At 43.4% G+C, this 22,605-nt stretch overlaps 1 protein-coding gene across 1 annotated transcript; it reads right to left on the bottom strand.

Annotated features, from left to right (window-relative positions):
• Nucleotides 1-93: 93 nt before the first annotated feature.
• LOC120725666 (large neutral amino acids transporter small subunit 3-like) lies at nt 94-21,231 on the bottom strand. The gene is made up of 15 exons (XM_040018645.1): nt 21,086-21,231; nt 19,045-19,203; nt 18,647-18,830; nt 18,395-18,450; nt 18,122-18,198; nt 12,198-12,290; nt 11,690-11,823; nt 10,507-10,649; nt 9,366-9,512; nt 8,801-8,836; nt 5,999-6,131; nt 5,638-5,767; nt 5,482-5,555; nt 2,878-3,001; nt 94-2,783 (listed from the first exon to the last, which is right to left on the bottom strand). The coding sequence occupies exons 2-15, from the start codon at nt 19,196-19,198 to the stop codon at nt 2,562-2,564; spliced, it is 1,707 nt and encodes a 568-aa protein (XP_039874579.1). The 5' UTR covers nt 19,199-19,203; nt 21,086-21,231; the 3' UTR covers nt 94-2,561.
• Nucleotides 21,232-22,605: the final 1,374 nt, after the last annotated feature.

Below are 22,605 nucleotides of genomic sequence, written 5' to 3' on the forward strand. Positions count from 1 at the left end.
GAAAAGCACAGTACAGTCCTAATTCCCAAGGTTTTAAATACTAGTGTGTTTGTGTCTTTTAAAATGTCAGCAATAAATCACATGTATGCAATGTAACAAGGTACAACAGCTAACAGTTTATTTCTCCCCACAACCTTTGTCTTTGCAGCAGGAAATCATAATACCAACTGGGTTGAAAACTATTCTCAGGATAAGTTTTTGTGACATGCTGAGTATTACAACAACAGTTTCTGATAATAGAAGAGTTAACTGTGGTAAATAGTTGAAGATCACACATCTGCAGCTGTTTACATGGATAGAAGTTCACATTCAGTTATTACATTTGCACTCAACAGCCTTCATGTTCTACAGAAATACACAACAAACTGGCAGCCAGTCGCGTGCTTTGAGTTGTGCTCATTGACAAAGACTCATTCACTAATGGCAATGTGTTCCCAACCTGTCCGCATTTAAGGATTAGGAAATATGAATAACGATGAGGAAACAAGGGGAAAGCAAATCCCCGTACCTGCATCGGTTAACCAAACCGACACTACAGTTACACTTGGTCCTTGGTTCTAGGATTTGATGAAGTGACCATACTGAAACAAAATATTTATGTTTCACACGTTTCCACACCTGTGTGTGCTCAAAGTAAAGAACATAAACTTCACTCACGTTTAAAAGGTAAGATGAAGCCATCCTAGTTACAAGCTGCCATCTGGCAGTCAGAGACAAGCTATTGCTTTTATACCCAGTGTGGGATGATTGTCAGTGATTCATACACATTATTTAATCCTGCTGCTTTCATGTTAGAGCCAGCAGTAGCTACTTCAACATAAGGAAGTGCCGACTGGTCAAGCCTCGATTCATTTAGGAAACATCAGCTAAGAGAACGATTTCTCCACTTCAAGCAAAAACTCGTCTATAAAAAATGACTTAATTATGCTGAAGATGATCTTCTAACAGTGTGAAAGTTATTTTCATGAATTCTGTTACTCTCACTTCATAAAAATAAGACACTAACAAATCCACAGAAGAACTGAAGGAAGTTCTCCAAGCTGATGGAACAAAGGAACTGCCAAGTCCCTAAGGGCTGAGCACTCACCAGGTTAGCTCTGGCCTGCTCTTAGGCACAGGGCGAGGGTTGGCTTTGTGTGAAGAGCGTTTCCACTCAGATGTTACAGTCAAACAATTGCAAAGATTCAACAGATTAGTCATCTGACATGTGACATTATGTCACATGTCATAATTGTTTCCAGCATGTAATGTTAGCACAGAAGTACTTCGGCCATGACTAACCTTCAGTGCTTCAAGCCATAACCTCAAATGTCTGTATTTTAAATATAACTAAAGCCCAGAGCGCAGGCATTTATGTCTTCAAAACTAATTTCTCTGGAATTTAACTAGACCCTGTTCTTTGCAGTGGTACTGACTTCCTCCAAACCTCCTAGCCTAAGGGGACAATGAAAAGTGCATGCTCATGCTAAACCTGGCTAATGTTTCAAATAATGAGCTCAGCAAATGCACAAGTAATCTCTGTAAGCCAAAAGCTTCAACTGCAGGATGCTCTAAACACTTTTCTTCTACAGTTTTTTCTACTCTCCAACCTGTATGATGTCACAGAGAGGGCAGGTCCCTAATATGGTCATCACAAGCACACACGTTTGGCTGTGAGCATGAAAGCACCACCCACCTGTGTTTACAAGGTCATCTTTCATGGGCACAGGTGCTCACTGCAATGATGCAATGACATTTCTTGTGCGTAAGTTCAGCAGTCTGTGTGCAGAGAGTCAGCAGCCACACACACAAAGACGCCATCATACATGCGAGTGCTGCAGTGAATTCAAGCTCACGCAAGGAACTGTTGTTGAAACTAAATTCTGCTCACTCAAATCAACCCGACCAAAAGGTTGGAGGGCGGGACCTCAGAGGAACAGGTGCCCTAATGTGATTGGTCAAGAGCTCTGTAACAGTTTACTGTGTCAAACCACGTTACACAGTGGCAGGAGCAGAAGTTTATAATTCTGAAAATAACGTTTGTGAACTATCAACAGTTCTTTTTCCATATTACCATTAACATAAATTATTTTCTCAAGATCGTAACAATATTGTCCATAATTGTCCTCAGTTACCAGGAAACAAGTGACTTTAAACCCACTTTAAATAACTAGAATATTTAAACAAACCAAACAAGCTCATAACTTGTGTAATAAGCATTTCATATCTGCACGCTTGCTTGAATTTCTACACTTGCATTGCTTTGTAAGCACAAGCCCACAGACCACCGTCACAGTTTAAACTACAGCTGGAAATGTTCTCATAAAACTGCTGCATGTGGTGAACAGGATGAAAGGATACAGGATGTTTCCCACATATTTCCAGGGTCATATGGGGATTGAAGCTCTTCTGAACAAGCCGTTCGTCACAGCCAACTCTTATTCTCACTCACAGAGCAATGCAGGATGTTATTTTTTAAAATATATGTTTTCTTTGGTTTGTGTGTGTTGTCCTTTTCATAATCAAGTTTGATTTATATCCTCAAAAATGAGCAAACTACTTACTAAGTTATTCATTTCATCTTAAACACCATTTGGCATGAGTTCATTAGCTGCATCCCCATTGGCTAGGGTCTTAGCAGTTCCACCGAATGGCTGGGTTAGAGCAACATTTTCAGTCTTCGATTGGCCGGCAGCTGTCCTATCGTGTTCTGCCTTTGCCCTGATCAGGTTTCTCCGGTGATAGAACAGGTAGCCTGGCAACAGGAAGCCAGCAAGGGAGAAGATGAGAAGGCCCAGATTGATCTGTGGTAAGGAGACAGCGTTGGTACATGTTTCAAACCAAAGCTCTTCTAAAACCTGTTGTTGAAAAACTCCTCTCGGTGTGCACGTGTCCTACCCAGTAAGGATTTCCACTGAGGGGTCCCACCATCAATATGAACAGTGGTTGTTGAAGCAGGGCAAACGCAGCACTGATCATTGACTGCATACCTGTCAGTGTCCCAAAGTGGTTGGCTGGATATCTAGAAAGAGAGGTAGACGAGCTTCTTTTTCTCGTTCATTTGTATTCATTCATTCTTAAATTACTGCTAAAGTACACCGAACCCAACCCAAGGGACTCTCATGTATTAATGTATTACAGACAGAGCTCAGAGCTCATGGACTCTGGCTGACTCTGGCCCTTTTCACAATCATACAGTCATGTACAGGGAGTGCAGAATTATTAGGCAAGTTGTATTTTTGAGGAATAATTTTATTATTGAACAACAACCATGTTCTCAATGAACCCAAAAAACTCATTAATATCAAAGCTGAATGTTTTTGGAAGTAGTTTTTAGTTTGTTTTTAGTTTTAGCTATTTTAGGGGGATATCTGTGTGTGCAGGTGACTATTACTGTGCATAATTATTAGGCAACTTAACAAAAAACAAATATATACCCATTTCAATTATTTATTTTTACCAGTGACACCAATATAACATCTCCACATTCACAAATATACATTTCTGACATTCAAAAACAAAACAAAAACAAATCAGCGACCAATATAGCCACCTTTCTTTGCAAGGACACTCAAAAGCCTGCCATCCATGGATTCTGTCAGTGTTTTGATCTGTTCACCATCAACATTGCGTGCAGCAGCAACCACAGCCTCCCAGACACTGTTCAGAGAGGTGTACTGTTTTCCCTCCTTGTAAATCTCACATTTGATGATGGACCACAGGTTCTCAATGGGGTTCAGATCAGGTGAACAAGGAGGCCATGTCATTAGTTTTTCTTCTTTTATACCCTTTCTTGCCAGCCACGCTGTGGAGTACTTGGACGCGTGTGATGGAGCATTGTCCTGCATGAAAATCATGTTTTTCTTGAAGGATGCAGACTTCTTCCTGTACCACTGCTTGAAGAAGGTGTCTTCCAGAAACTGGCAGTAGGACTGGGAGTTGAGCTTGACTCCATCCTCAACCCGAAAAGGCCCCACAAGCTCATCTTTGATGATACCAGCCCAAACCAGTACTCCACCTCCACCTTGCTGGCGTCTGAGTCGGACTGGAGCTCTCTGCCCTTTACCAATCCAGCCACGGGCCCATCCATCTGGCCCATCAAGACTCACTCTCATTTCATCAGTCCATGAAACCTTAGAAAAACCAGTCTTGAGATATTTCTTGGCCCAGTCTTGACGTTTCAGCTTGTGTGTCTTGTTCAGTGGTGGTCGTCTTTCAGCCTTTCTTACCTTGGCCATGTCTCTGAGTATTGCACACCTTGTGCTTTTGGGCACTCCAGTGATGTTGCAGCTCTGAAATATGGCCAAACTGGTGGCAAGTGGCATCTTGGCAGCTGCACGCTTGACTTTTCTCAGTTCATGGGCAGTTATTTTGCGCCTTGGTTTTTCCACACGCTTCTTGCGACCCTGTTGACTATTTTGAATGAAACGCTTGATTGTTCGATGATCACGCTTCAGAAGCTTTGCAATTTTGAGACTGCTGCATCCCTCTGCAAGATATCTCACTATTTTTGACTTTTCTGAGCCTGTCAAGTCCTTCTTTTGACCCATTTTGCCAAAGGAAAGGACGTTGCCTAATAATTATGCACACCTGATATAGGGTGTTGATGTCATTAGACCACACCCCTTCTCATTACAGAGATGCACATCACCTAATATGCTTAATTGGTAGCAGGCTTTCGAGCCTATACAGCTTGGAGTAAGACAACATGCATGAAGAGGATGATGTGGACAAAATACTCATTTGCCTAATAATTCTGCACTCCCTGTATTTATCCATTTTTTTAAACTGCTTTTAAAATTTGGGGTCTCTTTCTTCTCTAAGCTTCAACTTAAGGATGTTCCAGCTGACTAACGGATTTGCTTCTCCACAGTGGTCTGATGTCTGTCTGTGTTAACGGGAACGTGAAGCTCAGTGATGTTGTAGCAAGCTTCTGTGTGCTTCTTATGGAAATGGTTAGTTAATATCATAATCCTCCCGGGTTGTGGCTTTTGTTATTTTGTTTTTTTTCTCTCTTTTTGTTTTTTTTCTGTTTTTTTTTTCTTCCCGTTGCTTGTTTGGTTAATAATAAGAGAGGAAAACAATGTTCTGTTGAAAAAACTGCTTTAGAGTTTCAGGGTTGGGGGATGGCTACAGCCTATCTCAGCCATAAACTCTGGAAGGTTTTGGCATTTTAAGTATGTTTTGATGGAAAAACATTTGTCTTTTACTTAAGTAAAGAATCCAAATACTTGTCACAGCACTTGGTGATGCAGTTTAACAATATAAAACAAAGTTCAGCTGCCTGTGTGGTCATTTTCCACGTACAGTTGTACCGTCTATACGAGGGCACAGGGCCCCATGTTAGGGCTGAAAATCAATATTTTTATCTTTCAAATCGAAAACTCTGATTTCCTTGCCCATGCCTTCCTTACAGGGTTTCTAACTGTAAGCAAAATCTCTCACATTACATATGTTAATATATAAATACTGTAGCTTTGTAAAAGCCCTGTTGTTACCCACACAGCAGCATAGAGACCTCCACAGCAGGAGTGAACAAATCCTCTTACTATGGTATGCAGAATGAATGACACCATCTATCAGAGAAGCAAAGTCAGATGTTAACAGTGATACTCGGATGTGTCAGAGAGGACTTCTGAAGCTCAGTATTTTGCTAACCTGTAAGGGCAAGTTGTCTATCAGGGATGTGATGCCAAAGGTGACCAACAGGAGGTTGGTGAAGATGAAAGCTCTCATGGCATTAGTGAGTTTCTGGATCTTCCTGTTCCTCTTTGAGGCATTCAGTTGGCTGAGAAGGACAAAGTTCAAGTGTCAAAAGAGGCTCATGGCTACACAAAAAGTTTGAATGTGGTGAAATCAAGATGCAGAGGTACACTGTGATGTTAGTGACACCACCAGGCTTCTCCTCTTTTATATCGCAATCCAAGCTCAAATTAGAGTTAACATTAAACCCATCCTATGTACTAAACACCAGCCTTTGGGTCTGTCTGTAGTATCTTATCCTGAACACTTTTCATACCAATTGTCTGTTTGTGTGTTTGGACTTTCCTCTTCATAGTCCTTCATCCTCCAGTCCATGATGTAGCCAATCAATGGACAGGTCAGTAGACACAGCAGCTGCATCGTACCGAAGACAGATGAGTAGAATCCAACTGGAGAGGACATTTATAGAGAGGGGGAGTCAATAAAAAGTGATTTACATGGGTAATATCATTTGCCCCATGGCCAGACACAACTTGAACCTATACAATAAAATCCATCAACAATACGTTAACATTAAATCTTTGGCACAAGCCATATCTCTGAGCTGTATTACTTTTCTTTACCACTAGTACTACAGCTTTTATTCCAGTCTAACAAACGTTGTGGGCCAATAGGATGTCATCCTGTAATATCTTTAAATGTTGCAGACTCTTTCATTGACTGGACAGGGCCTGGAGCTGGAATTTTTCAGTGCTCTCGACATAGACAGGTAACCGGCATGTCAGCTTCCCACATGTCCGATTACCAGTGATGGGAATAACGGCGTTACTGTTTTCAGTAACGAGTAATCTAATTACTATTCCTACCGTTACAACGCCGTTACCGTTACTAACAAGAAACTGCGGTGCGGTCGCGTTACTATTTTTCAACAAACAGACGGTTGAAGCTGTCTGTAGTTTACAGCATCTTATATCAGCTGCACAGAAGTAGCTGTAAGTAATCTGGGCGCTGCAGCTTTAAGCAGCTGCGCGCTCCCGCGGACAGCAATCACTTTCTGCCCGACGATCACTTTTTGGCAAAACACCTGGAGCTCAGGGGGCAAAACAATGGCATGAGTGCTGCTGTTTGACTGAGGAAGAATAAAGTAGTCGTGGTAAGCCGATCACATGACCACTTCAAGATGACAAAGCAACAAGGTGCCAGTTTTTAAATTGTGCTGATAGGCCACGTAAAACCAGAGTCATGATAAACAAAATATACGTGTGTTTACTGTCTGAGGACAGCGCAGCGAGACCTCTCTGCTAATGAGCAAAAAAGAACAATCAAACCAAAATCAGCCCGTTCATGTTGGTGCAAAAATGCACCATGTCCACCAATCAAAGAATGATATGGCAACATGACATTTGGTTGTTTAGGAAGATTTAGGAGTGACGGCGAGAGAGAGAGAGAGAGAGCGAGTTTTGAGATGTGAGAGATTTGTGACGTTTAGCGTGTTTGCAGTGTGTAGTTAATGTGTTGTCTTGTGTAGTTAGTGTGTAGTGTTGTGGATAGTTTTGTGTTGTGTGTCAGAACAATGAGGCGACTGCTGTCTCCAGGTAGAAACAGGAGTGACACACCTGCTGCTGTCAGACCTGCAGGTATCAGGCTGTGATGTTTCCTTTATAGTGGACAGAAATATTTGGAGTGGCACAAATAATTTGTGGCATCTTATTTAATGCAGAACAGCTGATGGTTCTGTAAACAGTTTGACATGGTTAAAAAAGGTAAATGGCTGCAAATAACTTTGTTGTTTGCAAAACTTGTGCGTATGATTTTAAAATTGACAATTTATATTTGCATTTAAAGTTATGAAATATGATTCAATAAACATGTTTGTGGTTGTTACAGTAACAAATATAACTTTCTACTCGGATTTTATGTTTTTTGTCTGATTTTAGATCAATTGTGTTAATGCAGTATATCAAAATGAAAACATGACTGTAAATTCAGACACGTGAGGTTGTGCTGAAAAGAATGACAGCAAACAAGGCAAAGTAACTAGTGAAGGTGAAATGTAGAGGAAACATCAGAAGTAGTTACAACGTGGACATGCAATAATGCCACATGCTAACACTGGGAGGGAAGACACAGCTCACCAAAGTAAACTGCAGGTGGACTACCACAAAAACTTTGAACATGGCCATTTTAAAGAAGCCAAGAAAGACAAACTGGCTGAAACCAACTGTCATGGTCCAGGTGAGTGCGGGGTTTTTCCACTCTGCTGGGCTGCACCTTCAGGCGGAGACTCCAATCAGCCTTCACAGCTCAATGCAATCAAGTAACCAGCATTTAAGACCAGCACTCACAACAGACCTTTGCCAGATCTTCAGCTAACTCGCGTTAGTCGTGGCTGCCTTATCTTTTGCATTTCTACTCATAGTACCCGCCGGGCCGTCACACTTCACAAGCAGGACAAATACGCATCTCTGTCTGGACGCTGGTTTTCTGCTATCAGGTTGCACTCCCTCCATCGTGGCCTTTCACCTACCTGCCCCCTGCCAGGGCCGTTGCTCCAAGTATATTCTGGACTCTCTCTTGACCACTCCTCACCCAGACCCCCTAGACACCCTCCTTGCCTGACGCCTGCCCCTGCAACACGTAAACCATAACGATCATAGCTTAATCTCTGGCTGTGATTCACTGGACTGCCACTGACTGCCTGTCTCTTCTCATTATAGTGACTCAGTGTACCTCCACCCAGGCCGCTGCCCCTTTTCCCTCCCCAGGATCCGTACTTAAACTCTTGCATCTAGTCATAGCACAAGAACAAGAGCTCAGAGCCGATCAAAGCAGGTATTGGCCTTTTACAAAACAGTTGGAATTTTGAATTGGCCAAGAAAATTGCATTTGGTTGATCTCTAGAAAATGAATCACGAAGTTCCCATGAAATCTGAATAACTCACTGTTCAAGGTGCTTTCTTGAAGTCGTTTGAAATTGTAAGTCTAACATGTTCCTTCCACAGAGCAAAACCAATCTGAATCTTAAGTCAGGACCCAAACAGGTCTTGGTCCTGGGTCGAGTCTCAGTGGACAGCAGTCATGTGTGTGCACCATTAGAACTGAGTGTTTTGGTTTATACCTTGTTTTTCCACCTCCTTCTGTAGGTCCTCAGAGGCTGAAAGAGACAGCAGCAGGTCAGGGATTACCAGAGACGGGTTAACAGCAATTATTCTCATTAGCAGCACACTCACTTTGGCCCTATAAACAAGTGACAAATAAAAGAAAAAACGCTGAAACCATGTTCCCTTTGATTTGATGATTTGGCTCCAATGTGCACCTTACAAGGAAGCTCATTGCAGATCCGAGTGATTGCCTTTATGCTACGGTGAAACTATGGTAAAGTAGTCTTTTCCAGATTGCCTGCATTCATGTGGTGAGAGGGTTTACTAAATGGTTTGATGAGAATAAAAATGATGTGAATTCTGTGCCATAACCTTAACTTTCACCCAGCAGAACACTAAACACTTGATATAGAGTTTTTTTTAAAAACCACATAAGGAATACCAAAACTGGAGCCTATCCCGGCTGTCATGGGGCGAGAGGCGGGGTACACCCTGGACAGGTCGCCAGTCTGTCGCAGGGCCAATGAAATAAACCATGGAGCATTTAGATTTAAAAAATAGAAAATGGACCATTATTCTTACGGTTGGGGTCGCCGTGGGTGACTAGGAACTCCATCATCTTATTCATAGCACCCATGAAGAAGATGAGCCTCAGCTGTGTCATCGCCATGGTGATAAGACTCCACAGGAATATGGGAGAACACACAGAATGACAGAGCGGCACAGACGCTGAAGAAGGAGACAAAGAGAGAAAATGTATGAATGTACATTTAGCCTTTGGTTCAGCAGATACAGACCTCAGAGCCGTGCAGGTTCCAGCCAAAACTCTTTCAGTTCACTGAGAGTTCAGGTCCATCGCAGATTCTCACACAGTTCATTTTGCTGTTCATGGTAGTTTAGTGCACACAAGTCTTTAAAGACTAGAAAGCCCAGGGGTGGCTGTAGCTCCGATGGCAGAGCAGGTCAGCCACTAATCAGAAGGGCGGTGGTTCGATCCCAGGCTGCCTCCTGGCTGCATGCCAAATATCATTGGGCAAGATACTAACCCCGTGTTGGCCTACTGGTGATGGTCAGAGGGCCCGGTGGCGCCAGTGTCTGGCAGGTGTGGCTGCAGTGTGGCTTGCCATCACCAGTGTGTGAATGTAGTGTAAAGTGGGGCGATCGTGGCTCAAGAGTTGGGAGTTCGCCTTGTAATCGGAAGGTTGCCAGTTCGAGCCCCGGCGTGGACAGTCTTGGTCGTTGTGTCCTTGGGCGAGACACTTCACCCGTTGCCTACTGGTGGTGGTCAGAGGGCCCGGTGGCGCCAGTGTCCGGCAGCCTCGCCTCTGTCAGTGCGCCCCAGGGTGGCTGTGGCTACAATGTAGCTGCCATCACCAGTGTGTGAATGGGTGGATGACTGGATATGTAAAGTGCTTTGGGGTCCTTAGGGACTAGTAAAGCACTATACTAATGCAGGCCAGTTACCATTTTCCCAGCACTTTCATCACTGCAGATGCTGGACCATTGGTCTGTCAACCACTGGTCGACTCTCCCCTCATGAGCAAGACCCTGACGGTGTTTTTCTGGACTTAAATCAATTTATTCTGGACTCGGGGCATCAAAGGCAAGGGAGCCATTGATGACCGCTCGGACGATGGGAGCTTGATTTTTTTGAGAATAAAATCACTGAGAGTGTCGGCAGCAAGCTCAACTTAAACTAAAGCCAAAATAACAAAACAAATACCTTGGGCTGTGCTGTGGGGGTCTGTGTGCTCAGGTACTGTCTGTCTGGATCCCATTGTGTCTTCCATTGCAGTCATGTGGGTGATATTCCTGTCCCCGGTCACGCCGTCCTCTGTCACAACCCCACTTATCTTCACCCTTTTACTGTTAAGAGGAAAAAAACACACAGAATGTAATGGGAAGAGTCATAATGTGCAATTCCCACTATCTCAAAGATGTTTTAAGTTGAAGACTTTTGGAAATACTCATAAAACGTGCCCGAAACCACAGCTGACGTTACTGAATCTGTAAAAATCAGAACACATGGGAAAGGTTCATCATGAAGCCTCGTGACAGCTGACATGAGTGGGTAACATGAAGTCACAACATGAGGAGCGATTCCCTCGTCAATATCTATATTAGTCTGAAGGCAGTGATTTATAGCCTCCTCTCCAGCATTGGAGCAGATAGAAAGCCTAACCGACTGCAGTGACTCTGTCCTCTGATCAGTCTGTGCACAGCTGTCCCAGGTGTTGTTGTCCTGTTCTCTGTGTTTTGTTCATGTCTCTTTCCATTGTGAGCTTTAGTCGACTCTCAGCGCTCTCTGTTCTGCATCCTGCACTCAGGTTTTTGTGTCTTCCCTGGAGAAATCTCTCAGGGAGAATGGAATCACCCCAAACTGGTACCTCTGTGGGAATCCAGGGAGCATCCACGCTCACCACTTCATGCATAATGGACCTTCCATGTGTACGGACATGTGCAGGTGTATATGCATGTATATGTATACATATGTATATTTAGTGTGTACATGTGTGTGTGTACATGTCTATAAATAGGAATAGTAGTGGTACAATAGCTATGTCAAGCTATATAGTTGATGTCTTCCATATTTCCAACCATATCCATAATCACATACTGTGTATGCTACCATTGTATGTAGTGTATTATCTTACTTTTTTCATTGATTGTACTTATTTGTATTTTTGTATTTCCTTCTGATATCTGTACCTGAGCTGAGGTGACGCAAAAACTTCCCCGTTGTGGGATCAATAAAGTCTTATCTTATCTTACAGTTCAGATATGATCACTACGCTCTGTAGGAGTGATCATACTGATCACAACTGTCTCATCATGAGACTTGTGTTCTACTTTTAAACGTCTGACACAGTTTCCAGTGTTAATTCGTCTATTCTGTTAAAACTGACGTGTATCTGATGTCTTCGGGTGCAGGGAAAGATTCAGTGGGCCAGTTCAGGAAGCAGTTTAGGATCACAGTGCACGCCATTCCAGTCCAGACCCACATGATGACCCGGAAAGAGACGCCAAGGTCATAAATCACCTGGAGAGGAGGAGGAGGAGTAGGACAGAGAAGCATGAGGGAAGAGATTTCAGGGTTGAGGTGAGTAAAGGAAAGGTAAAACGTGTGCATGATGCTGCAAACTTGACCTTTAATTACTGCTAATGTGAAATCTCACGGCAGTATCCTCCCTTTTATTTCCGCCCAGTGTTGTCTCTTGTTTATTCTTCTTCCTGTTTCCTGTCCACTGTCCTCTCTGTCATCAGCTTTTTGGTCCTTCTGCCCCCTTTGCTTTCTTTCATGTTCCCTACAGTTTACAACCCTTCTACTACAGTTTAACAAGCAATATCTTTTAGCTTTCAGCCAAGAAAGGTTTTCCACCTTTCAACGAGGTGTGTGAGTGTGTGTGTCTGTACCTTGACACCGGGGAAGGTGACAGCTGAAGAAGCATAGGAGCCAATCATCAAGGAGAGGATGGTTGATCGAATGTTCCCAAACATGTTCGGCAGCTAGATGAGAGAGAGAAACGATCGTGCTGTCACACGGAGCAAATCTGAGTTTCTGTCCAAGGACAAAAGCTTCAGAGCTTTCAACATTTTCTCTACAGTTGTACATTTTAATAAGTAACCAGCAGGTGGCGCTCTTAAAAGCTTTGTACAAACACAGGGGAAAAAAGTCGTGCCGTGTGTGTATGTGTGTGTGTCTATGGGTTCTTACTATACTGGTGGGGACCAAAATCCAGGTCCCCACGAGGAGAGCAAACCAGACGTGTGTGTGTTTGGGTGTGCGAGTGTGTGTGTGTCACTCTAAGTATAGACACACGTGGAACAGTGCCGCCTCATGAATGTGGCTCAGTTACACTACAGGCTGTAATACTCAGTTGAAACTTGCATCACTTTCATATATTTGGAGGATTACTTAACTCATTCACTGCCATTGACGTCTATAGCCGTCAATGGCAGTGAATGAGTCAATGGGTTTAACTCATTCACTGCCAATGGCTGGCAGTGAATGAGTTAATTGAGTCATCAACCATTAGAGTATAATTCAAATGTTACTGAACAAAACTCCCAATGAAAACAGTGTTTTTCAAAAGTAAAAAACTTAAAATGCTTTGTTCCAAATGATTACGCACACAGAGTTTCAAAAGTTTTATAGGTTGTAGAGAATTGAAAATAGTCATTTGTTGAATTTGCAGCATTAGTAGATCAATTTCACTGACATCAAAAGTTATTTCAATCAAAAACATCCTAACAGGTCAAGTCACACATTGACACAGGACCCCTTATTTGATAGCAGTTTTACAATCCTTGCATCCATGGAAGTTGTTTTTGGAAAGTTTCTGCTTGAATGTCTTTGCAGGATGTCAGAATAGCCTCTCAGAGCTGCTGTTTGGATGTGAACGGCCTCCCACCCTCATATTCTTTTACCTGAGGATGCTCCAAAGGTTCTCAGTAGGATTGAGGTCAGGGAAGAATGGGTTCCTCTCCTTTTATGCCGATAGCAGCCAAAGATGCAGAGGTGTTCCTCGTAGCATTGAGATGGTGCATTGTCTTGCATGAAGATGGTTGTGTTGCAGAAAGCACAGTTCTTCTTTTTGTACCAGGAAGAAAGTGGTCAGTCAGAAACTCCTTTAGGGACCGTCCAGCTCTCTCCCCGTGATTCCAGCTCAAAAACGACTCCACTACCTTTTAGCTGACGACGCAGCCAACCATCCACCTCTGCATCCATCTGGACCATCCAGGGTTGCGCTGCACTCATCAGTGACCAAGACTGTTTGAAAATTAGTCTTCATGTGGTTCTGGGACCACTGCAGCCGTTTCTGCTTGTGAGCATTGGTTAGGGGTGGCCGAATAGAAGGTTTATGCACAGCTGCCAGTCTCTGGAGGATCCTACAGCTTGACGTTCGCAGGGCTCCAGAGGCACCAGCAGCTTGAAATATCTGTTTGCAGCTTTGTAATGGCCTTTTAGCAGCTGCTCTCTGGCAGAAACCTTCCTCATTGTGCCTTTATCTGCACGATACCATGTGTGCTCTGACTCAGCCACAAATCTCTTAACATTATGGTGATCACACTTAAATTTTCGTGAAATAGGTTTTCATTACGTGTCCAAGGCGGTCAACTATTTCACACTTTTCAGCAGAGATCATTTTTCCTTCCTAAATTGCTTGAAAATGGAGGCCTGCTTAATAATGTGGAACATCCTCCTTTAGTAGTTTTTCCTTTAATTGGGCTCACCTGGGAAACAAATGATCACAGGTGTCCGAGATTGATTTCAGTGATACAAAGAGTCCTGAGACACAATCCCATCCACGGGTTTAATTGAAAAACAACTTATTTAATCTTTATAACACTTAAACACTATTTGCATAATAATTTGGAACGTGGTGTATATTAACTATGACAGTATGAAGAAGAAGCGTCTCTGTTTTGTCTCAAAGGCTCTGCTCGTGTCATTTCCTGTGGATCAGCGCTGTCCTGCTCTGATCTTTACACTTGCACTGTTGTAGCAGCAGTGGTCATAAGCAGCTGCTGTGTGTGTGTTACATATTTGTATCACAGATATGAATAACACACCTTCATTTCTCACACACCTTCATTCGAAGAACAACAGAAGCTGCACTTGTGTGGTACCTGGTGTTCACAGACCATCACTACTGGAGGTGTTTCTGAGCCCACTCCCTGATTCAACGGCACCATCGTGCCTGTTCTTAACACACACACATCCATCAGTTCCAGGTTCGATGGTTGTGCTCGGAGGTTTCTCCACATTCTCAGAATCCTTTGCTATCACGTACAGTTTACGATGACACAGTCTTCACAGTTTCACACTGATGGACATTATTCTGAGATATCTGAACAGTTTCTAGATGGGTTATTTATCTATTTTTCACTTCTGTTACTGACCTGTGGTCAGTTAACCTGACAAGTCACTGTTCTGTTTTGAATATGTTCACATGCTAATGAGACAAATAAGAGGAAATTGTATTTCTATTGTTATACATCAGAAAATTGTGAAGCTTTTATTTTGACATCCGAATAGACAGGAAAGCCTTTATTTTGACATGTGCATAGACAGGAACAGTGGGGAAAGCATGGCTACACCTTTGAAATCTTTTGAGTTGAATCCAAAATAATCCTTCAGAAAGCAAAAGTCAGTTCAGTCAGTTCTTTGTATATTAGACAATTAGTAATGGGGTGTTTGAGACATTATTTTGTACCTTCCTTGAAGTGCAGTAGTTATAGGTCGCAGCTTCTGAGCTAATGATACAAGTGTACACTTGCCCACTACCTGCTTATTGTTCTTTGTATTAATATCAGATTGTATATCTACAGGATGCTTATCTTGAAGTCTCCTATGTTAGTGGCTAAATACACTTACCTGCTGATTATATGACAATCATTAAGAGTTTAGTTTTATGTGTTTCTAGTTTCACTCCAGTTCAATGATGTCAGTTCAACACTATGTTCGAGGAGTAAGTACGCTCACCTCCCTGGCTCTTGAGTTTGGCTGGCTGTTTATCTATGTTCACGCTCAGTTCAACACATAGAGAGAAGAGTACAGTCACCGTGTCTTCCTCTAACTGTTTCTTTTTAGTATCGTTTACCTTTTTGGCCTTTTGTTGCTCCCATTAATCAAAACAAGCCATTATTTTAAATCAAATGATACAATGTCTCAGTTTAAATATTTAAAATCATTTTTATGTTATACTGTGGAAACAAAATATGGCTTTGTCAGAGTTACAAACCATTGAGTTCTGTTTTTATTTACGTTGCGTCTTAACTTCTTTTTTGAATTGGGGTTGTAACTATGGTGTCACAAGTGTTCACGCTGAAGGTGTCATGAGAAACACTCTTTGTTTACATAAATTAAATTAAATGAAACCAATAATATCGGAGAATTCAGCTATAGCATGCAACAGGCCGCCAGTTTCTTTGTTTGTACATTGCCCTCATTTGCCCCAGTGTAAATATCACTGGGTTTTATTTGTCTGTCTACAGCCTCAGGTTCAGCTGAAGTCATGCCTTCCCAGAGTAATGTTTCCATGTTGTAGGTTTGCCTTGGCTCTCCATTCTTATCAGCCCTCCCCTCTTTTCCATCGCTGTGTTGCCTCTGTGCACACACAGCTTATAAAGCATAAGCATGAAGTTCCAACCACAAATATCACAACACCAGCTGCAGGTCAGTTCCACAGAATGACACCAGTGGGTCTTTTTGTGTTAATTCATTGCAAATTAACATGAACCACAAGCCCGTAGCTACATAAATCCGATAACTAGACAAGAATGTTAACATTGATGCATATGTATATACAGTATATGTATGGTATGGTATACATATCTATCTATCTATAAAATGAAAATGCAAAAAGAGTCATTGTTGTTTCACAGTAACATGCTGCAGCCACTCTGGATCGTGGCCGGCTGGTTTCTTAAATTTCTACTGAATATTCTGTTTTACATAAACTAGCACACACTTGGTTTCATGTCTGATTTATTCCTTTTCTATTCTGGCTGAGCACTCAAAGTGTTTTACTGCAAGCCACCCAGCACGTTACTTCATGTCTTCTGGTGCTGTTTCTGACTGTTTCTAACTGTTTCTAACTCGCTCACATCATCACTGGATTTGTGGACAGGACACTTTGACATGTGGATGCTGGAAGAGCTGGGAACCAGTTATTATACGGCAGCTTCATCAAAGCTAAACAAGTGTTACTGACTATATATATCAGGTACTTATGTAAGAGCCCCCCCCCACACACACACCATTGTGTCTCAATAACTTCAGCCAGCATTACACTTGGAACATTCACTTAGACACTGTTTTTAACCCTAGGATATCGGCTTGTTGCCCCACCTGACCTGAACCCTTAACAAACAATACACTCACCTACACACACCCACTCAGGCTCATGTTATTTTAGGTCTGCAGGAGAGAGACCAACGGAGTGAGGGGCTGACAGGGGCGTGGGAGGGTGTGTTGACCAGCCGGCTTTGTGATTGGTTGAAGGACTGCTGCTGAATTTAGAACAAGTTTTTGAAAACACACACACTCTAAGTATGTTCTGCATCTGACTGTGTGGACAGGTGGTTGGAGTTTGGACCTGGGGCAGATGGAAACGTAGGGATATGGGGCAGTCTGATGCCCAGCAGTGTATATATTGCATCATACTGCGAACTTTGTTCCATGTGCAAGTCTCTGCTTCCCATCACTGCTGAGTGAACTTGTTATAACTGACTTTAACTCGATTGACCCCTCGTGATAAATGTTTCTGGTGCCTCCATTCCGGCTGCAAAAAACTGAATATGCCATTTACCATAGACTTCTGCAGTCGCAGCTATCGCCATCTGGTGGTTGCAAGATAGAATGCAGATGTAAGGCACTTCATCAACATAAACACAAAGCCTTATGTTTGTGTTCTGTAAAATCAGCAGCTGTGCGTTCATACTCATCTCTCTCTCTACCACACAGACCAGCACAGCGACTGCATCACTCTTTGTACAGTATGTCCACTCACAACACTGTGAACAACACTGTGAACAAAACTGAGAGGCACGTGACACAAACTGAACGTCAAGTTAGTTCCCCCGAAAGGTCGTGTTTGGTTGTCACTGATGGTAACTTACTCATCCCCAGAGGTTTGAAATGCCAGAAAAGGCAGTGTGAGTGTGTCTGTGTGAGTGTGTCTGTGTGAGTGTGTCTGTGTGTGTGTGTGTGTGTCTGTGAGTGTGTCTGTGTGAGTGTGTCTGTGTGTGTGTGTGTCTGTGTGTGTCTGTGTGTGTGTGTGTGTGTGTGTCTGTGTGAGTGTGTCTGTGTGTGTGTGTGTCTGTGTGTGTGTCTGTGTGTGTGTCTGTGTGAGTGTGTCTGTGTGTGTGTGTGTCTGTGAGTGTGTCTGTGTGAGTGTGTCTGTGTGAGTGTGTCTGTGTGTGTGTGTGTGTGTCTGTGAGTGTGTCTGTGTGAGTGTGTCTGTGTGAGTGTGTCTGTGTGTGTGTGTGTCTGTGTGTGTCTGTGTGTGTGTCTGTGTGTGTGTCTGTGTGAGTGTGTCTGTGTGTGTGTGTGTCTGTGTGTGTGTCTGTGTGTGTGTCTGTGTGAGTGTGTCTGTGTGTGTGTGTGTGTGTCTGTGAGTGTGTCTGTGTGAGTGTGTCTGTGTGAGTGTGTCTGTGTGTGTGTGTGTGTGTGTGTCTGTGTGTGTGTCTGTGTGTGTGTGTGAGTGTGTGTGTGTGTGTGTGTGTGTGTGTGTGTGTGTGTGTGTGTGTATGAGTGTGTGTGTGAGTGTGTGTGTATGAGTGTGTGGTTGTGTGTGTGTGTGTGTGTCTGTGTGTGTGAGTGGAAATCGTACTGTGAGTGAAGTGAAGGTCAGGCAGATTCCTCCAAAACCATTCAAGGACACAGCCAGGAAGATGAGGCCCGACAGGACTGATGGACCAAACGAGAAATACCTTCAGCTGTGATGAAACCAAGTGTCACTTCCTGTCTACTTTCCCTGACCAGAGGTGGACGTTGTAAACATGTGGCAGTGTCATATCATAATGAGGAGGGAGGGTGACATACTAAAACTACAAATATGTCTCTGCTAGAATTTGCCTTTGTGTGTGCTGACATGTTTCCTCACCTTCAGGGTCATACGCAGCAGCAGCTATTATGGCGCAGGAGGCTGTGAAACATGAACTGAAATACATAAAGACACAGACGTCTGAGTACCTCACATTTCACTCTGTTTGACACTAAATCAGGCATCCCTGCCAAGCTGCTCAGCCCAACAGTTAAACTCACACGTGATGATGCAATCAGCCCTCAAACCTTTTCACTCAGAACATGAACTAAAGTTTAAAGTGTCTTTGATTGGTTCATTTAGCTGTCATACCTGCCAATGAGTCTCAGTGGTCGTGGCCCATATTTGTCCATCAAGATCCCCAGGGGTAATGTGGCTGCGCTCAAGAGGAAGGATCCGATGGTGAAGCCAAGATTCAGTATCTCCTCTTGTTCCACACAACTCTTCCAATCGTTGCTCTGCATGAAAGTCACATTCGTGTCCGCAGTCTCGTTTCCTGGGACGGGTCATAGAAGAAGCAAATCAGGACGACCAAATAAAGACGCCGAGAAACTGCTTCAGCTACCGAAAGCACCTCGTGCCACAATATCCTCATTTCTAGCAAGGTTAAATACTGCAAGGCTAAAGTGAAAGAGGGGCCTGCTTGTGGATGATTCCTGCAGTGCATTGTTTCTTTTAATGAAACAGACGTCATTTTACAGCGGTCTTACCAGGGCAAAGGTGAGAATAGAAGCCTTCCTTCTTCAGCATGATGAGCAGCGAGGCCCAGCCCAGCAGCACAGCAGAGAACAGCAGGTTCTCTATGATGGCTGTGATGGCCATCCACCACCTCCTCCTGTATGCCTGTGACAAGCTGGGAGCCATGACGGCTGGAGATACAGGGAAGACATGAGTGTGTTTCCCTGTCTCTCCTGCACAGTGTCCCCAAACACAGCACTGGACTTTTTCAGATCACTGCTTAAATCAACTTCTCTGGCCAAACAAGTCACTAACCCAGAGTCTGTATGTAATAGATTACAAGTGGGCAAGTTATTTACTTGGAGGTCTTTGTTTGTTTTACGTTTCTTTGTCAGTGTCAGACACAACGCAGGAACACATCTGTTACATATACATGAACCTAAACTTGTGGAGTTCTTGCAATGCTCTATGTTGGACTTGATTCATGCAAAGCTATAAGAGTAGCTTTGCATGAATTACAGCTGAACGTGAGACACCCAGCGCGACTTGGCGCGACATCGCCCTTTGTTTGGTGAAGTCTTGTCGTGTTACCTTTTTAAACCGTGAGGAATCTTGATTATGAGTCAGTCACTAGTTACAAGTCGTCCCGCCTCCATCTGGACTCCTGTGCACCATCGTCAGTGTGGAAACAATAAACTCTTTTCACACTGCAGAGCTGCAGTTTGTGCTCTTCATCAGCCAATGAAACACAGGACAGCGCTAGCTTAAATATAAGTCACGTGACCACCACCAGTGACTGCATTTAATTACTCTTACTTCCTTTTGTCTTTTTTTCCTCATGTCAAGGCGATGTGTATTACTTGTAGCTTTCTCAGCTGTTTGTGCTTCATAAGATGTTGTTTTCATTGGTTATTCCTGCTGTTGGTCATGGTCCTGTGACCTGTGACAGGTGATGAAGAGCACGTGGGCCTGAAACATTAAGCACTAAACAAACTGGGAGTTCTGCAGTGTGCGAGCTGTTGGTGGTGGTCAGTTCCACGTGGTAGTGAGGACGTGCGAGGATGCTTTCCTGTTTGAGGGTCACTATATTTATGTTATTATTTTAAAAAAGCAGGTGGAGCTTCACCTTAGAGCTGTCACAAAAGGAATTATTGAGGGGGTAGGAAGGAGGAGGAGTTTGACCTCATATGACCCACAGTAGGAGCTATCGGGTGTCATCACGTTAGAGGGCATTACGCTGACTTTAACTTCATAGAGACTGACCCTGGGACTAACATTAACCCTGACAACAGTGCCAGTAATGATGTAGGTCTGTCCATGTGTCAACATCTGCAAATAAGAGATCAGATCTTTATGAAGTCACAGTGTGGGCATATCCCTGATGTGGTCATATTAGCACACTGCTGTTCAAACCTTATGTTTTTGAGGGGCAGCCAATCAGAAGAAAGGGGTCCTTAAACGAGACGAAGGGCTAAAACAGCATTTTTCAGACAGATGATGACCTGCAGAGCTACTTTAATGTGCAAGAATTAGACTGCGTGACTGGAAAAGAGCAAAAATAAGCTAACCAGATGTGACGTGGCAGAACGGTGGTGCATTGTTTGAATTGTTTCCTCACATGAAGACGATTCCTGGCTCGCAGCCTGTCTGCGTGGGGTTTGCATGGTCCCAGTGTGCCTGTGAAGTACTCTAGCTTGTACACTGGTTAGCGTGGTACTTAAAGGACCTTGAGTGGTCAGTAAGACGAGCCCAGCATTAAATAACTGCCATGCTTTTGGAAATGAATGAGTAACTTGGTGCTGTGTCCACTGTGGTCTCCACTCGATGTGATGTTTCTTATCACTATGTTTCTTTTAATGCTGTTGGCCTGCTTTCATGTTTCAAAGACCTTTCTGATTGGCCAACAAAAATCTCTTTACTGTCAGCAGTTTTAAAATGAGGACACAGAGAGGACACGTGGGAACGACTGAACAATATTAATAGTTACAAACAAAGACGTGGTCCACATTCATCAAGCACGACCTCCACTGCACGTGGCAGCGTGAGGTGAAAACACACCTTAGAATGACTTACTTTACAAGCTGCTCTCCACCTGCAGTTGATCTGTTTCACACTTCTGCTCTGCTCCTCCTCTTCCCGACAGGAGAACGTTCAAACTCTCACGATGTTCGTCCCACTGTGGCGGCAGTATGTGGTGGCACATGTGTGAGCTCACATGGACTCTTTCTCTCTCTATAAATGGAGCTCAAGTCTCACCCACCCTCCTCCCTGACCTTAACACAGCACACACTTTTGGGCTTGCTCGGTCAGCTCGGCCATGATTTGTGGTTTGATCTGAATGAAAGCAGATAAAGTCTGCTGTCTATCAGCTGATGCATTTTTACACTTTCAGTGAAATTCTTACTCATTAAAAACGATCAGGGCTTCAGATTTGACAGTTTCACTCTGATCTCAGTACAGGGCGTACTGGCAGCTTACTCACTGGACCCACCTTGTGGTGAACTATAACACTGTTGAAATCTGACACCTGTGAGGGAACCACAGACAGAAGTCGTCAACCAAGATTGATGTGAGGCGTTTGCATTTATCACACCTTCATCTTATGTATTCAGTACAGTGCCCACATGTTTCCTGCTCCAAGTCAGGTGGCTTTATTGTCATTGCAGCCATGTGCAGAGGTACAGTACACAGTGAAAGGAGACAACGTTCCTCCAAGACTGTGGTGCTACGACAGAACGATGCAGACTCACAACAGTGCAAAAGACTAAGCATTGTACAAAAAGTAGCTGTGTGTGTGTGTGTGTGCGCGGGGTTGTTTTGGACACTGGTTCTCATGAAACACTGTAATGGTAACATTATGTAATAGATGTTGTACTCCAGGAAACATTCATATAAATATTTGTTTCCTGGAACAATGCTTCCATGTCTGACACCAAACTGGATCTACCAGTGAGTAACAACACGTATTATTGTAAGACATAAACCCTACAATATTACAGAGAATCCCCAACAATCACATGACCCCCTTTCAGCTAGTACTTGGAGAAAGTAGGAAGGAAAAACTCCCTTTTAACAGGAAGAAACCCCTGGTAGAACTAGGCTCAGGGAGGGGCGGGGCCATCTGTTGTGAATGAGGGGAGGAAGACAGACGAAGACAGGCTGTGGAAGAGAGTCGGAGATTAATAATAACTAATAATTGAATGCAGAGAGATGGATGAACACATTGTTCGTACGATGGTCTTTCGTTCTACACGGTGCATTTCAAGGTCCTGTACCCATCCGTCGGTAAACTGTACCTGGGCTTGTTGCAGTGACCTGAAGTTACTAAACTTCATGAGTGTATGCACTCACTCCAAGAACCGTATAATTATAAATATGAGCGTGGTGAAAGTTGGCCAGCACATGTTTTGTCCACTCTGTGTGCTCGTACGGGTCTAACCCTTTCACTCCTTTGATTTTTTCCTCGTATCTTTTCTTTGACTTTTCATCAAGTCTGTCTTTGTACGGTCCGGCATTGTTCTCCTTCGTTTTGTACATACCTTTTTTGGGGGACAAAGAAAAAGCAAGAAGGTATTGGAACCGGAGAATGAACG

The sequence above is a fragment of the Simochromis diagramma genome, unplaced genomic scaffold, assembly GCF_900408965.1.
Source record: "Simochromis diagramma unplaced genomic scaffold, fSimDia1.1 OVJJ01000631.1, whole genome shotgun sequence".
Lineage (NCBI taxonomy): Eukaryota > Metazoa > Chordata > Actinopteri > Cichliformes > Cichlidae > Simochromis > Simochromis diagramma.

Bases quoted from the DNA above. Each gene is read 5' to 3' on its own strand.
- LOC120725666 (XM_040018645.1), bottom strand. From the start codon at position 19,198: ATGGCTCCCAGCTTGTCACAGGCATACAGGAGGAGGTGGTGGATGGCC. The intron at 18,831-19,044 runs GTAAGACCGCTG...GACCCGTCCCAG, and splicing joins CTATTCTCACCTTTGCCCTG to GAAACGAGACTGCGGACACG. The intron at 10,650-11,689 runs GTCAGTTTTAAC...TCCTCTTAACAG, and splicing joins CCCGAAGACATCAGATACAC to TAAAAGGGTGAAGATAAGTG.